This window comes from Balaenoptera physalus (assembly GCF_965194825.1).
Source record: "Balaenoptera physalus genome assembly, chromosome: 16".
In the NCBI taxonomy this organism is placed as follows: domain Eukaryota; kingdom Metazoa; phylum Chordata; class Mammalia; order Artiodactyla; family Balaenopteridae; genus Balaenoptera; species Balaenoptera physalus.
Window position 1 is genome coordinate 24,277,068 of NC_138898.1, and position 17,341 is coordinate 24,294,408.

General features: G+C 38.4%; 1 protein-coding gene across 1 annotated transcript in view; it reads left to right on the top strand.

Annotated features, from left to right (window-relative positions):
- TRPC4AP (transient receptor potential cation channel subfamily C member 4 associated protein) overlaps positions 1-17,341 on the top strand; it is a 74,180-nt gene that overhangs the window by 25,309 nt on the left and 31,530 nt on the right. Inside the window, exons 4-6 of the mRNA XM_082432084.1 lie at positions 3,018-3,075; positions 5,045-5,100; positions 9,602-9,730. Coding sequence (XP_082288210.1) covers positions 3,018-3,075; positions 5,045-5,100; positions 9,602-9,730 — 243 coding nt within the window. The remainder of the gene's footprint in view (positions 1-3,017; positions 3,076-5,044; positions 5,101-9,601; positions 9,731-17,341) is intronic.

Consider the following 17,341-nt stretch of genomic DNA (forward strand, 5'->3'; position numbering starts at 1 on the left):
ACAGAGTAACTATCACTACAGGCATAGCGTTTTTTTTGGCCACGTGGCATGTGGGATCTTAGTTCCCCAACCAGGGATTGAACCCACACCCCCTGCATTGGAAGGTGGAGTCTTAACCACTGGACCCCCAGGGAAGTCCCCAGAATTTTCATCTTTAGAAGCTCAGTGGTATTCACATGTATTGAAGCACCAAAGCTTTTACACTAGAATAATTGATTTATGTAAATTGATCTGGTAAATTGATCTGCACCACTGGTGCAGTGGTTAAGAATTCGCCTCCCAATGCAGGGGACGCGGGCTTGTTCCCTGGTCAGAGAACTAGATCCCACACGCATGCCGCAACTAAGACCTGGCACAACCAAAAATAAATTAATTAATTAAATTAATTAAATTAAAAAAATAAAACATATATATATCCCCTTTTTTTTAAGGTACAAAGTAAAAGGTATGTCTCTCTGGGACTTCCCTGGTGGTCCAGCGGTTAAGAGCCCACATTCCTTGTGCAGGATGCCCGGGTTCAATCCCTGGTCAGGGAACTAGATCCCACGTGCCGCAACGAAGATCCCGCACGTGGCAACTAAGACCCAGTGCAGCCAAATAAATAAATTTAAAAAAAAAAAGAAAAAAAAAATGGAGATCGGCATAAATTAAATGACTTCAGGGACTAGGATGAACCGGAGAGTGCATGCCTGCTTTTATGGGGAAATGGCTTCCATTCCTATTGACCTTTGCCCTCAGGGATGTAGGAAATCTAGATTCTTATGTAGAATCTCCCAGCTTTTCAGTAGATGCAGACCACATGAATTATGTCTGTGGGCCAGGTATGATCCATCACTTGGCATTCAGGGACGTTTAATTTATTCATTGACATAGTCCATCCTCTATTTGAAGAGAATTTATTTTAAATATAATAACCTATTCAGATGAATATCTTATACTTTTCTTGGATGACTGTGAAAAGTGGGGCATCTCTTTTCAAAAGCATTTGTGTAGTATGCCTCAAAACCTTAAAGATCATTACTCATTTTGCCCTGTTGTTTCCATTTATGTGAATCTCTCATGAAGACATAAGTCAAAATGAGATAAGGCTTTGTATACAAAGATGCTTAGTGTGGCATTATATATAATAGTTAAAAGTATTCATCAGGAGGAAGGTAGTTCTTGTTTTCTATAAGGTCAGTGGTGATCTTGTTGCTATTCTCTGTTATTTTCTATTCTCTGCTAAATTAGTTTCCATTCTAATCCTTATTACTTCTTTTCTTCTGCTTGCTTTGGGTTTGTGTTGCACCTCTTTTTCCAGTGAATTGAAGTGAAAGATTAGGTTATTGGTTTGAGATAATTCCCTTTTTTTTCTTTTTTCTTTTTAAAGATTGCACAATTTTATTAATTAATTAATATATTTATTTTTGGCTGTGTTGAGTCTTCGTTTCTGTGCGAGGGGTTTCCCCAGTTGCGGCAAGCGGGGGCCACTCCTCATCGCAGTGCGCGGGCCTCTCACTCTCACGGCCTCTCTTGTTGGGAGCACAGGCTCCAGACGTGCAGGCTCAGCAGCTGTGGCTCAAGGGCCCAGTTGCTCCGTGGCATGTGGGATCTTCCCAGACCGGGGCTCGAACCCGTGTCCCCTGCACCGGCAGGCAGACTCTCAACCACTGTGCCACCAGGGAAGCCCCCTTTTTTTCTTTTAAGAGAAATTTATTTTTTGCATTTTTATTGAAGTATAGTTGCTGTACAATATAGTGATTCACAATTTTTAAAGGTTATGCTTTGTTTATAGTTATGGTAAAATATTGGCTGTATCCCCCATGTTGTACAATACATCCTTGTAGGCTTTCTTAGACTTACTAGTTTGTACCTCCCACTCTCCCACCTTTATATTGCCCCTCCCCCGCACTGGTAACCACTAGTTTGTTCTCTATATCTGTGAGTCTGCTTCTTTTTTGTTATAGTCACTATTTTGTTTTACTTTTTTAGCTTCCACATACAAGTGATATACAGTGTTTGTCTTTCTCTGTCTGACTTATTTCATTTAGCATAATGTCCTCCAAGTCCATCCATGTTGCTGCAGATGGAAAAATTTCATTCTTTTTTATGGCTGAGTAGTATTCCTGTGTGTGTGTGTGTGTGTGTGTGTGTGTGTGTGTGTGTGTGTGTCTATTCCATGTGTGCTTGAGTAGAATGTATATTCTGCTGTTGCTGGGCAGAATGCTTTATAGCTGTCTGTTAGAGCTTGTTCGTTTATAGTGTTCAAGTCTTCTGTATTTTTGGTAATACCTCATTGTCTATCCATTATTGAAAGTGGGGTATTATCCAGCTATTATTTTTGAATTGTCTCCTTCAGTTCTGTCAGCTTTTGCTTCATGTATTTTGAGGTTCTGTTGTTAGATGCATATATGTTTATAATTGTTATATCGTCCCAATGGATTGATCCTTTTATCATTATAAACTGTCCTTTGTTTCAACAGAATGGGTTTTTAAATGCATATTTATTGTAAACAGTTTAAACAAAATTATGTGTTATATTAAAAGTATGTAAAATGAAAAATGAATGCATATACTCCCCAGCCCCCTGTAGAAATCAGTATTAACAGTTTATGGTATACCTTTTGTGATTCTTTTTATAAACTTATGTTTATAAAAAGAACACAAATATTCTAAAGCAAAAGAGGAATCATAGTGAAAATGTTCTGCAGCTTTTGAAAAATTAAAGCCACGTTGGACTCCAGAGATTAACTAATCTAACATTCTTATTTTTAAAAATGAGAGCTGAGGCCATGGAGGGACACTGACTTGCCCGAGTTTACATGGGGAATAGGTGGCTGAGCTGCAACTAGAACCCAGGTTTCCTGACTCTTGGTGCAGTGCTCATTTCCTTGAACTTCACTGCCTTCTGCCTGTGTTGGGAACAAGAGGGTCTTGCAGTACCCTGACAGATATTTGGGCCATGAGTTGTCATGGCAAAGATTGTTTTGTAAGCTGTGCTTTGAATTTTGAAGGTTTTATCCAATTTTTTTTTATAGCTCCTTGTAGAAATTCTTATGAGGCCTACAATCTCTATTCGGGGACAGAAACTGAAAAGTAAGTATACTTATCAGCCACTGATACTCATTTCCTAACCTGCTGTTATGATGGTAATTCCCAGGAGTTTCTCTTCTTTCCCTTCCTAACTCTTAACAATGAAGACATGCCTTAACATTCGGCTGTAGGACACTCTCCGCCCCTAACTAAGCAGCTCTCTTTATTTTATACTTGGTAGAAATATAAGTCTAGTGCTTTAAAAGAAAAAGTGTGAAAACTACTGGGCTAAAAGAATTGCATCTTTGTAGTTTCTAATAGTCCTTGGTTTCAGCTTTTATGTTTTCTTTGCAAATTCTTATTTCTCATATACTTAATTGAGAGAGTAAGGAAAAGCCTGGTAAGATCATTTGTTTTATTTTTTAAAATTATTGTCTTGTTTTTGTTGTTATAAAAGTGATATAAGCTCTTTGTGAAAAGTTCAGTCATTACCAGAATGTGTATGGTAAAAAGTCAAAGTGTTTAAGGTAGCATATTATTTCTTGGACTGGGTGGTAGGTATATGGGTATTATTCTATTATTCTCTATAACTTACACATGTTGCAAATATTATTTTTAGGTAGTCAGTTGATAATTTAAAAAAATGAGTAAGTACACTTACTTTGGCATTAAAAGCCAGAGATCAGTTAACATCTGATGAATGCTCTACTACAAATATCACTTTATTTTTAATTAAAAAAATCTTCCCCCCAACATCAACATGACATACTGTGTAAGGCCTTGTTTTTATGTGTAGTAGTGGTTAAGAGAATTCATACTCATCTTTTATGTCGCAGCTTTGTATCCTATCTGAATTGGTCTTCATGTCCTCTACCCTCATAGCAGGTAGCATCTTGTAGTTACTTGTTGGTGTACTTATTTATTCTCTCTTCCCCCACCAGATTTATAAGTTCCATGAGGCTTTGTCTTTTTTTTTTTTTTCACTAACCACTGTATATTCTTTATCTGCTCTAGAGTGGATGCTGAATAAATATTTGATGAATGAGTGAATTCCAGTTCCCTTTGAAAATGAAAGGTCTAGAAGTACTGAGATATACTGATTTGGTGTTCCAGCCCTCTCTGAAATCATGAAATAAATAAACCAAAAAGCCCCCATAGGTTGAAAAGTGGTGATGAGGGATACAGGACATCTGCATTGTCTCAAGATTATGTCAGATAACCCTTCTGGTCAAGCTAGCTTGGCAGGGCTGCCCACTGGGATCTTGGAGGGAAGCCTAACATTTTAGAGTTTGTGGCAGCGTAGGAATGAATGGAAACAGTTTTTAAAAATAAAAGTAATGCCAAACAAAACACTTTATCCATGGCTCATACTCAATTTTATCATCTCCCAGTTTTGAGGACTTGAAAATTTAGTTTCCTTTTTGTTGTACTCTCCTGTTCCTGCTCACAAGGAAGTAACTAGTTCTTTATTGGTACCCAACATAAATAACAACAGAACAAAACACGTTGAGTCTGTAGTAAAAATGACATCCTTGTTTGCTGCTAGTAGAGTTTTCAGTGGAAATTAATAGCAACAATCCAATTACTTTGGATTCTCGTAATTCTGCTTTTGGAAATGTATCTTAGGGAACCAGTTCAACACTAGCATAAGAGGACTGTATGTCATGTTGTTTATTTCTAGTCTATTTAAATAGCAAAATTTTAAAAACCCTGGATATAATTCTAATCAAGCTATAAAGGGAACATGGCTTGCTAAGTGATAACACCACAACAGGTTGAAATTATGAAGACTATGGAACATAATAAGCATAATAGTATATCAAACCAAAAAGCAGTATACAAATTGGTTTCTAGGCTCTGATGCGGGCACCATGAAACTCTTTGGTAAATAAGGACTGGAAGGAGGTATGCTAAGAGGAAAATAATCATCTTGGAGGGGATTATGAGGAACAATTCTATGTTCAAAAATTTAATTCTGTTACATTATCTTTCCAGTGAGAAAAATAACCAGTTATTCCCCTTTCACTTTCAGTAAGTGATGAAATGTCCAAGGACTGTTTGAGCATCTTGTATAATACCTGTGTCTGTGTAAGTATCCCTGCCATCGGGGCCTCATTTTTCTCCCTACCACGTCTGCAGTGCTTGAGGAGGGAAGATTTGAATGGGGGTGGTAGACATGACAGTTATCTTCAGACGTTGGAGAATTGGACTTATATGTGCCTGAGAACCATAACCAACAGGTAGAAATTATGGATGGCAAAATTTCATAGTAATTGAGCCATGGCTGCTTCAGCAGGTACTGAACTCCTCTAGCCCTGGAGGTGTCCAAGCAGAGACTGAACAAAAAACTTGTTAAATGGATGCAAGCATTGAAAGAGTGCCTGTGACCTTTTAGGATTCCTTTAAACCCTATTGTGCCTACTCCTTCGTTTTTATTGTTAGAAAACAAAACAAGAACCAGAAGACCCACCATGTGTTGATCAGGACACCCAACTAGGTTGATCACTGAGTGGAAAATAATGGTGAATAAAAGAAGCAATTTGGTGGAAAGAGCATAGCACTTAAGTGCTAGAACTGGGTTTGGGGTTCTAGCTTTTGGCTTCATGCTTATTCTCCTCCCTGTGCTTTAATTTCTTATCTTAGAGTGTAGTTGGTAATCATACATCATAGGGTTGTTGTGGGATTTAAATGAGATGATAGATGTGAAAGCACTTTGTAAAGCAATATACAAATGTTAATTTTTGTAAGACCCAGTACCTGTCTTTTGGGAACATATGTGGTAAACTGTAAAGAGTGAATCAAATACAGCAGAATGAAACAAATGCTGTTGTAGAAGTGAAACTTCTATGCAATGAAAACACAAAGGAACATTTAATTCCATTTCATTTCTTGCCTCATTCAAAAAAAGATTTCGGGCATCGTTACGAGTATGTAAGATCTACCAATATTATAAATTTAGAAGTAGGTATCCAGGAATTGGGCTGAACATAAAATCATTTGTACTACGGATGGGGTACAAATTTGGGTTTAAGCCCATATCGTATATTAACGCATATATGTGGAACCTAGAAAAATGGTACAGATGAACCGGTTTGCAGGGCAGAAATAGAGACACAGATGTAGAGAACAAACGTATGGACACCAAGGGGGGGAAGTGGCGGGCGGGGTGGTGGTGGTGGGATGAATTGGGAGATTGGGATTGACATGTATACACTAATATGTGTAAAATGGATAACTAATAAGAACCTGCTGTATAAAAATAAAATAAAATAAAATTCAAAAATTCAAAAAATAAAACAGAAGCAATATTGTAACAAATTCAATAAACACTTTAAAAATGGTCCACATCAAAAAAAAAAAGAATAATGCTACTATGAACATTTGTTCATATGTGTAAACTTGACTGAGCTAAGGGATGCCCAGATAGCTGGTTAAACATTTTTTTTCTGGGCGTGTCTGTGAGGGTGTCTCTGGAAGAGATTAGCATTTGTATCAATAGATGCCCTCACCAATGTGGGTGACCACCATCCAATCCATTGAGGCCCTGAATAGAGCAAAAAGGTGGAGGTTGGGCGAATTCACTCTCTGCCAGAGCTGAGACATCCATCTTCCCTTGCCTTTGGACTTGGAGTTCCTGGCTCTTGGGCCTTTGGCTCCAACAGGGACTTACACTGTTGGTTCAGGTTCTCAGGCCTTCGGTCTCTGACTGAATTTCATCACCAGTTTTCCTGGTTCTCCAACTTGCAGATGGCTTATCAAGGGACTTCTCAGCCTCCATTAAAAAAAAAAAAAAATTGGATTTAAGCTTCTTAGCAACCAACACAAATAGGGAAATATGTTTCAACACAACACAAAGTTCAACATCCATAACATTGCTATGCAACAGAAATATAACACAAAACACTTAGGTTATTTTATTTTACCTTTAGGAATAGCATATTTATTAGTTCAGGATTGATATCTTTTTTTTTTTCTTTTTTCTTTTTTGGCTGCGTTGGGTCTTTGTTGCTGTGCGCAGGCTTTCTCTAGTTGCGTTGAGCAGGGGCTACTCTTCATTGCAGTGCGTGGGCTTCTCACTGCGGTGTCTTCTCCTGTTGCAGAGCACAGACTCTAGGTGCATGGGCTTCAGTAGTTGTGGCACATGGGCTCCAGAACGCAGGCTTAGCGGTTCTGGCGTGTGGGCTTAGTTGCTCCGCGGCATGTGGGATCTTCCCGGACCAGGGCTTGAACCCGTGTCCCCAGCATTGGCAGGCGGATTCTTAACCACTGTGCCACGAGGGAAACCCCAGGATTGATATCTTAAGATAAAAATCAGCATCCACAAAAATCTTGACAACATAAATGATAGGCTGTTTGAATAAAAAGAATTGAAAAAGGATAATGTAAAGCTTTGGACATAACTCTAAACAAACAAATAAGAAATTAATGCTGAGGTCCTGAGCAAGGGAGATATGTCTTAGGGACATACAAATGAAAAATAGTTTAGGGGCCTAAACTGTCAGTAAGTTCAAAAGGATTCAGCAAAAACTATTGTCACCAAAAAGGCTAATGCAATCTGAGTGTAATAAACCTGCACTTTTAGTCACTGATTAGGCTATATATGGTATTTTGTGTTTGCTTCTGTGTATCACATTTTAAAAAGTATAAAAATGTATTATACCAGTCTCTCGAGAATATTAGAGTATAATATAAAAATACTCCAAAAACAAGTGAAATAACCCATCACCCCACCACACTTAGGTTATTTTCAATTTCTTTGTAGCCACGTTTTTTAGAAAGTAAGAAAAGAAGTAGGAAGAAAGGTGAAGTTAATTTTAATAATGTATTTTATTTAGCACAGTATATCAAGAATGTTATTCCAACATGTCATCAATATAAGTAATTATTAATGAGATATAATTCCTTTTTTTTGTATTAAGTTTTCAAAATCCAGTGTGTTTTTTACTCTCAGAACACATCTCAGTTCAGACTAGCCACGTTTCAAGTGCTCAATAGCCACATGTAGCTAGTGGCACAGGTAAGCACAGACAGACCCATGAGATAAAAATAAACTAAATGTTCAGGTAGTGCACAATTTTTCTTGTAAGTAAGGCCAGTAAGAAATTGTTCTGGGCTTCCCTGGTGGCGCGGTGGTTAAGAATCTGCCTGCCAATGCAGGGGACACGGGTTCGAGCCCTGGTCTGGGAAGATCCCACATGCCGCGGAGCAACTAGGCCCGTGAGCCACAACTACTGAGCCTGCGCGTCTGGAGCCTGTGCTCCGCAATGGGAGAGGCCGCAACGGTGAGAGGCCCGCGCACTGCGATGAAGAGTGGCCCCCGCTTGCCGCAACTGGAGAAAGCCCTCGCACAGAAACGAAGACCCAACACAGCCAAAAATAAAATATAAATAAATTAATTAATTTTAAAAAAATTGTTCTTATAAAAAAAAGATGATATATTTGTGATGTAATGACTCCATCATTGTCAGCTTCCAGGTAGTTAATAGTCTTATGAGGCAGTCTTATGAAGCTGTTCGTTAATAATGACACCTAATGTTAATGATATTCCAGCAAAACACAGTTCAGTTAAAAAAAGGAAGGAAGAGAAAGGAAAGAAAGAAAAGGAAAGAAAGGGAAAGAAAGAAAAGGAAAGAAAAAGAAAAGAGAGGGAAAGAAAGAAAAGGAAAGAAAGAAGAAACAAAAACGTAAAGAACATAGGATGATATGGTCCAACTTTGTGCTGATCTGGCTTAAATCCAGGTTAGATGGAAACCTAGGGCTTTTAGAGTTGCAAACACCAGTGCCTCCAAGGATCAGACAGAAAACAAGAAATGTTTGAAGTTGCCTGTTTTGGAGTGGGGACTTGTGCAAATTGTGACTAACCTGGAGTAAGCATATCCTATCTGAAGACTTAAAATCAAAATTTAAAAGGTATTGCTGGGCTTCCCTGGTGGCGCAGTGGTTGAGAATCTGCCTGCCAATGCAGGGGACACGGGTTCGAGCCCTGGTCTGGGAAGATCCCACATGCCACGGAGCAACTGGGCCCGTGAGCCACAATCACTGAGCCTGCGCGTCTGGAGCTTGTGCTCCGCAACAAGAGAGGCCGCGACAGTGAGAGGCCCGCGCACCGCGATGAAGAGTGGCCCCTGCTTGCCGCAACTGGAGAAAGCCCTCGCACAGAAACGAAGACCCAACACAGCCATAAATTAATTAATTAATTAATTAAAAAAAAAAAAAAAGAGTAAAGAATACTGAATTTATTAAAATGGAAAATAAAATACGGCGGCAAGATTATACAAAAAAAAAAAAAGGTATTGCTGGCCAAATAAAACTTGGCCTACTGAGTGCTGGCTTGTAGCTCTTGATTTAGATACTAGGCAGATACTGGGTTAAAAACCTATGATGGATATTATTTAAAAACTCCTCCCCAGAAAAATACATTTGTACACAGTGTTTTATATATAGTTTTAGGGAATTAAGGGCTCAGCTAACAATTCCTGATGTAGCGTGGAATTGCTTTTCCAGTGTCTGGAATGGATATTTTGCCCTTCATATTTTATTTTGGGGTTATAACCTATTCTACATTTTCTCCTCTTCTCCCTTGCGATAGACGGAAGGGGTTACAAAGCGTTTGGCAGAAAAAAATGACTTTGTGATCTTCCTGTTTACACTGATGACGAGTAAGAAGACATTCTTACAAACAGCAACCCTCATTGAAGATATTTTGGGTGTTAAAAAGGTGAGCTGTGTCCTCTAGCAGGTGAATGACCAGGTGGAGGAGAGTGCCTCAGACAGTTGGATTCTCAAACCTGAATAATGTACAGAACTCCTTTAAAGAAAAACTCTGCCATACTCCTAGTGTTAAAATTATTTTTTTTTGTTACTTAAATATATTCACTAGGTTATACTCCTTATACTAATAGGTCTTAAATGATTATAAAACCTAAACAAATAGATTGAAATCAAACTAATTATAAAACTCAAAAGCTCAGATTGACTTTGTGAATTTAATGTGTTAGCTAATGTTACTTTGCTGAAATCAAATTGTCCCTCAATTATTATGGTGCAAGATCTTTTTAGCATAGCTCCAGTGCTGTATGCTGTATAATAACTCCGTTCTCCTACCACTTTTCTATATTTGAACTGTTGTGATGCTTTCTTGTGATGATGTTTGACTTTCACTTATTATGTTCACCTCTATTTTTTCTCATTAGTTTTCAACAGTTAAAGTTTAATTGACACCAACATAGGAAATAACAAATATGAGCACTGAAATCCTGCCAGTTGGTCATAAGATGGACATTCAAATGATCCAGAATATGCTTAAAAAAAAAAAAAAAAACTATGATTGAAGTGAAAGCACTAAATTAAATATTTGTCATCGAGAATTCACAGTCCGCGCCCCTCCCCCCCAAACAGATATATAGACATGTTAGAGAATCACTATATTAGATTTTTGGTGTAATGCTTGTTAGGACCTGGCTTACTTCCCCCAGTCCTTGTCCCATGCCTCCATGTCAGTTGCACGTTTGCAGATTTCTTCCTTTTACTACTGAGGAGGTAGGAGCAGCCTCTTAGATGTTCTGTTGCAGTGAAAAGAGTACCCATGTGCATTGTGGTGACCCCAGCTTTCATTTCTGTTTCTGCTGCACTTTCCCCAGGCTCTGCTTGTTATTGCCCAGGCAGAAGATGCACAAGTGACCCATTGTCTGTAGGAATACATTGGAGATGTGTGCAGGTCCCAGACAGACCCTTTGTGCCCTTTGATGAAAAGGCTTTGTTATTTTTCCAATAATTGTATGCACCAGTGTGTGAGAAGGGGCTTCCAGGGCGGAAACTCCAGACTCCCTGGCAGTCTTGGCATAAGACTCTAGGATTGCTCCTTCATAACTTTTCCTGCTTGTCCCTCATGCCCTCTCCCTCCCTCTCATACCTTTCTGTGTTGCCAAAAATAGTGATGAGTTCTGCTAGACATTACGGGTAACTTAGTGCAGTTTGAAAGGGGGATAGACACCATAAGAAAGTGGGAACACAAGCCACAAACTGGGAAAAGATGTTTGCAACCCATGCAACTAACAAAAGATTGGTATTCAGAATTTATCATGGGGAATTCCCTAGTGGTCCAGGCTTCCACTGCAGGGAGCATGGGTTCGATGCTTGGTCAGGGAACTAAGATCCCGCATGTAGTGTGGCACGGCCAACAAACAAACAAAAACAACAACCAAAAAAACCCCCAAAACAACAACAGAATTTATCATGAATTCTTGTGAATCAGCAAGGAGAAGACAGATGGCCCAGTAGAAAAATGGCAATGATAGGAGCAAGCATTTTACAGAGGAGAAACAAATGATCCATAAAAAGAAGATGCTTAACTTCATTGATAATCAGGAAAATGCAAATAAGACCACAGTGACAGAGCTCGAGAATGTGTATCACTGGAAACACTTACGTTACTGCTGATACCTTTTTATAAAATCAGCAGAATATATCTATTTTGTTTTCTAGTTGAATGTGGGCATACCCTGTGACCCAGCACCTAAGGAAGCACTGACCTGAGGGCCGAGGCATCAGTATTGTGGCCTGGGTAACCTGTAACCTATGCCCAGGCACACTCGTGGGGAAGCTCAATTCCAGAACAGTGATTCTTAGAAATAAAAACACTAAATTGAAGCCAAGAGGGTGTGAAATGAATTCTGTGGATCTACCAGCTAAATATAAAAGATCAAAATGTATTGTGTAAGGGTATTGTTTAAGTTTTTGTTTCATATTTATACACATACATTCACCTGTGTATGTTTACTGTGTTGTGATGGAAAATTTATTTTTTATTCTTGGACATTGTCAGAATGGTTTGGAAGCCACTGCCTCAGAAAAACTTCTGCACATGTGCATCAAGAAACACATAAGAAAGGTTATAGCATTATTGGTTAAGGGCAAAAAACTGAAACCAGGTCTCTGATCTGTCAACAGGAAAATAGATAAATGTCCTCTATTCACACAATGGGATATTATACAATGAATGTTGCTATAGGCAACAACGTAGCTAAATCATAGAAATTATTGATAGAAGTCAGTTGCAGAAGATTGTATATAGTATATCTGTTTTTAAAATAGATCTTTATTGGAGTATAATTGCTTCACAATACTGTGTTAGTTTCTGCTGTACGCCAAAGTGAATCAGCCATATGCATACATATGTCCCCATATCCCCTCCCTCTTGCGTCTCCCTCCCATCCTCCCTATCCCACCCTCTAGGTCATCGCAAAGCACCCAGCTGATCTCCCTGTGCTATGCTGCTGCTTCCCACTAGCTAATTCTTTTACATTCGGTAGTGTATATGTGTCGATGCTACTCTCACTTTGCCCCAGCTTCCCCCTCCCACCCCATGTCCTCAGGTCCATTCTCTATGCCTACATCTTTATTCCTGCCCTGCAACTAGGTTCATCAGTACCATTTTTTTTTTTTTAGATTCGTTAGCATACGGTATTTGTTTTTCTCTTTCTGACTTCTCTCTGTATGACAGACTGTAGGTCCATCCACCTCACTACAAACAACTCAATTTTGTTTCTTTTTATGGCTGAGTAATATTCAGTTGTATATATGTGCCACATCTTCTTTATCCATTCATCTGTCGATGGACATTTAGCTTGGTTCCATGTCTTGGCTATTTTATTTTTATTTATTTATTATTATTTTTATTATTATTTTTAAAAATAAATTTATTTATTTTTGACTCCATTGGGTCTTCGTTGTGGTGTGCGGGCTTCTCATTGTGGTGGCTTCTCTTTGTTGCGGAGCACGGGCTCTAGGCACGTGGGCTTCAGTAGTTGTGGCACGCAGGCTCAGTTGTTGTGGCTCGTGGGCTCTAGAGTGCAGGCTCAGTAGTTGTGGCGCACGGGTTTCGCTGCTCCGCGGCATGTGGGATCTTCCCAGACCAGGGCTCGAACCCGCGTCACCTGCATTGGCAGGTGGATTCTTAACCACTGTGCCACCAGGGAGGTCCTTGGCTATTTTAAATAGTGCTGCAGTGAACATTGTGGTACATGTCTCTTTTTGAATTATGGTTTTCTCAGGGTATATGCCCAGTAGTGGGATTGCTGGGTCATACGGTAGTTCTATTTTTAGTTTTTTAAGGAACCTCCATACTGTTTTCCATAGTGGTTGTATCAATTTACATTTCCACCAATGGTGCAGGAGGGTTCCCTTTTCACCACACCCTTTCCAGCATTTATTGTTTCTAGATTTTTTGATAATGGCCATTCTGTCTGGCATGAGGTGATACCTCACTGTAGTTTTGATTTGCATTTCTCTAATAATTAGTGATGTTGAGCATCTTTTCATGTGCCTTTTGGCCATCTGTATGTCTTCCTTGGTGAAATGTCTATTTAGGTCTTCCACCCATGTTTTAATTCTGCCCATTTTTAAATTTTTTAATAATTTAAAATTGCAAATATTTTCTCCCATTCTGAGGGTTGTCTTTTTGTCTTGTTTATGGTTTCCTTTGCTGTGCAAAAGCTTTTAAGCTTAATTAAGTCCCATTTGTTTATTTTTGTTTTTATTTCCGTTACTCTAGGAGGTGGGTCAAAAAAGATCTTGCTGTGGTTTATGTCAAAGAGTGTTTTTCCTGTGTTTTCATCAAAGAGTTTTATAGTGTCTGGTCTTACATTTAAGTCTTTAATCCATTTGGAGTTTATTTTTGTGTATGGTGTTAGGGAGTGTTTGAATTTCTTTCTTTTACATGTAGCTGTCCAGTTTTCCCAGCACCATTTATTGAAGGGGCTGTCTTTTCTCCATTGTATGTTCTTGCCTCCTTGGTTGTAAATTAGGTGACCATAGGTGTGTGGGTTTATCTCCGGGCATTCTATCCTGTACCATTGATCTGTATTTCTGTTTTTGTGCCAGTACCATACTATCTTGATTACTGTAGCTTTGTGGTATACTTTGAAGCCAGGGACCCTGATTCCTCCAACTCCGTTTTTCTTTCTCAAGAATGCTTTGGCTGTTCGGGGTCTTTTTTGTTTCCATACGAATTGTAACATTTTTTGTTCTAATTCTGTGAAGAATGCCATTGGTAGTTTGATAGGGATTGCATTGAATCTGTAGATTGCTTTGGGTAGTATAGTCATTTTCACAATATTGATTCTTCCAATCCAAGAACAATAGTATATTTCTCCATCTGTTTATGTCACCTTTGATTTCTTTCATCAGTGTTTTATAGTTTTCTGAGTATAAGTCTTTCTCCTCCTTATGCAGGTTTATTCCTAGATATTTTATTCTTTTTATTTCAATGGTAAATGGGAGTATTTCCTTAATTTCTCTTTCTGATTTTTCATTGTAGGTGTCTAGGAATGCCAGAGATTTCTGTGCATTAATTTTGTATCCTTCAACCTTACCAGATTCATTGATTAGTTCTAGTAGTCTTCTGGTGGCATCTTTAGGATTTTCTGTGGATAGTGTCATGTCATCTGCAAACAGTGACAGCTTTACTTCTTCTTTTCCAATTTGTATTCCTTTTATTTCTTTTTCTTCTCTGATTGCCATGGCTAGGACTTCCAAAACTATGTTGAATAAGAGTGGCGAGAGTGGACATCCTTGTCTTCTTCCTGATCTTTGTGGAAACGCTTTCAGTTTTTCACCATTGAGAATGATGCTTGCTATGGGTTTGTCGTATATGGCTTTTATTATGTTGAGGTAGGTTCCCTCTATGCCCATTTTCTGGAGAGTTTTTATCATAAATGGGTGTTGAATTTTGTCAAAAACTTTTTCTGCATCTATTGAGATGATCATATGGTTTTTATTTCTTAATTTGTTAATGTGGTGTATCACATTGATTGATTTGCGTATGTTGAAGAATCCTTGCATCCCTGGGATAAATCCCACTTAATCATGGTGTATGATCCTTTTAATAATGTGCTGTTGGATTCCGTTTGCTAGTATTTTGTTCAGGATTTTTGCATCTATGTTCATCAGTGATATTGGTCTATAATTTTCTTTTTTTGTGATGTCTTTTTCTGGTTTTGGTATCAGGATGATGGTGGTTTCATAGAATGAATTTGGGAGTGTTTCTCCCTCTGCAATTTTTTGGAAGTATTTGAGAAGGATCAGTGTTAGCTCTGCTCTAAATGTTTGATAGAATTCACCTGTGAAGCCATCTGATCCTGGACTTTTGTTTGTTGGAAGATTTTTAATTACGGTTTCAATTTCATTACTTGTCATATGTCTGTTTATATTTTCTAATTCTTCCTGGTTCAGTCTTGGAAAATTTTACCTTTCCAAGAATTTGTCCATTTCTATGTGGTTATCCATTTTATTGGCATATAGTTGTTTGTAGTAGTTTGTAGTAGTCTCTGATAATCCTTTGTGTTTCTGCAGTGTCAGTTGTGATTTCTCCTTTTTCATTTCCAATTTTATTGATTTGCGTCCTCTCCCTTTTTTTCTTGATGAATCTGGCTATGGGTTTATCAGTTTTGTTTATCTTCTCAAAAAAACAGCTTTTTTTTTTTGACTGGTCTAAATACATAAATTTATTTTCCCCCTTACCTTCCTTTCTTTGGGAAAAGGAAAAAGGAAACATTACTCTGTCTACTCAGAGAGCAAGGAGAACAGCAGAACAGATGAAGGGGGACTGAACTTACTGACTCTTCTACCCGCTTCTGTTCTCTCTCAGCCTGTATGTTGTCCTTATAGGTGAGTGAGAGATGTTAGGATTTCAGCATGCTGCTCCTTAACTGGAATGGGGCAAGAAATGCTCCAGCTGTTTTAATCAGTGACGTTTATTAACATGTTTCAAATGGCCAAAGTGTGTAGCCAGCACAATACCCAAAGCAATTAGATCATTCCTTTTTAAGACCAAGAAACTTTCTCTTGGTTTGATCTACTCCAAAATACCAAATACATAGATTTAGGAGTAAACTCAAATAAATTGTAATTTACTTTCACCCAAAATTACACATCCTCTACCTAAGGACAAAGTCACTGCTCTTGTAAAGATACTGAGGGGAAGGGGAGTAGCTCAAATGAGCCTGTAATTTAAAATCACAACCAGAGAAGAAACACTTCAAGCACAATGGGGACATTCCATTGAAGAGCCACATTCATTTGGAATGTTTGCTTTGAAAACAACTCTTCTGGGGAATAAAGAACCAGCTTTTAGTTTTATTGATCTTTGCTATTGTTTTCTTCATTTCTATTTCATTTATTTCTGCTCTGGTCTTTATGATTTCTTTCCTTCTACTGACTTTGGGTTTTCTTTGTTCTTTCTCTAGTTGTTTTACGTGTAGGGTTAGATTGTTTATTTGAGATTTTTCTTGTTTCTTGATGTGAGATTGAATTGCTGTAAACGTCCCTCTTAGAACTGCTTTTGCTGTGTCCCATAGCTTTTGGGTCCGTGTGTTTTCATTGTCATTTGTTTCTATGTATTTTTTTATTTCTTCTTTGATTTCTTCAGTGATCTCTTGGTTATTTAGTAGGGCACTGTTTAGCCTCCATGTGTATAGTATATCATTTTTACAAAGTTCAAAAATAGGCAAACTCAAATCATACAAAGCTTTTTTTTTAAAGAAAAAGCAATACTAAACAAAATTCAGGATAGTGGTTACCCCTGGCCGAGAGAAAGGGAGATGTGATAGGAAAGGCACACATAGCTATTCACTTTGTTATGCTTTATAACATATGTTGTATCAAGTATTAAATAAAAATTAAAATATAACACAAAGAAGTGGGCCTGGAAGGTGGGGGGGGGCGGGACCTGGTTTGCAACCCATACACTGAGTTGGACAGGGCTAAAGGAACAGATGAGCTGAAAGTCCCAGTTTCCAATAATAACAATAGCTAACATTTGTGTACTGGGAAGGCAAAGGTGGAAGAAGCTGCTCCCAAATACCCCCTCCACAGCCAACCAGAAATAGGAGTGAGATTCACAAGGGATTCTAGGAATCATTCACTGGTTCAGTACACATTTACTGAGACCTTCACTACCAGGGTCTATGCACTGAGGCTCTGGAGAGGAGGTAAGACACACTCCTGCCTCAAGGCAGTGTCAGTTTATTTGGGAAATTAGATGCAGGCACAGATAATTACAAGATCATGTTATAGTGCAGTGATAGAGAAATACCCAATCCAGTGGAAGTTAAGTACATTAGTGGGATGAAGGGTAGCAGGTATTATCTGAGGAATGTAAAGATGTTTCAGAAGGAGAGAAGATCATGTGATGTACAACATTTGGGATATTAAGGGAGAAAGAAAATGAGAATATAACCAAATAACAAAAAGCATTTCATAAAATTCAGTACTCATTCATGATAAAAGCTAGGAATAGAAAGAAAATTCCTTTACTTGGTATTGGGTATCT